General features: G+C 46.7%; 1 protein-coding gene across 1 annotated transcript in view; it reads right to left on the bottom strand.

Moving 5' to 3' along the window:
- Positions 1–15: 15 nt before the first annotated feature.
- The window catches only part of CSUI_007295 (uncharacterized protein), a 432-nt gene continuing 218 nt past the window's right edge, over positions 16–229 (bottom strand). The window contains exon 1 of the mRNA XM_068067443.1: positions 16–229. This exon is cut by the window's right edge and continues 218 nt beyond it. Coding sequence (XP_067920583.1) covers positions 201–229 — 29 coding nt within the window. The 3' untranslated portion in view covers positions 16–200.

The following is a 229-nucleotide window of genomic DNA, read 5'->3' as shown; positions in this document are numbered from 1 at the left end:
CAGTTTCGCAGAAGACCCCCAAGCCAAGATGAATCAGAAGAAACAAGAGTAGCTTGAGAAGGACAACGAGGACCTTCCGTGTGGATGCGCTTCCCCCCTTCCTGAATGAGAATGATGGCGTGCTATCGATTGGTCTTCATTCAATGTTCAAAACGTTCTCTCCCTATCAGCTTGCGATCGCCTTTGTTTCTTCTGATAAGTCAGTTATTCTTCATGCGACAGCATTGGT

Source organism: Cystoisospora suis, assembly GCF_002600585.1.
Source record: "Cystoisospora suis strain Wien I chromosome Unknown contig_3829, whole genome shotgun sequence".
Taxonomy (NCBI): domain Eukaryota; phylum Apicomplexa; class Conoidasida; order Eucoccidiorida; family Sarcocystidae; genus Cystoisospora; species Cystoisospora suis.
Note: the sequence above shows the minus strand (reverse complement) of the source record. Positions and strands in the feature narration are given on the sequence as shown.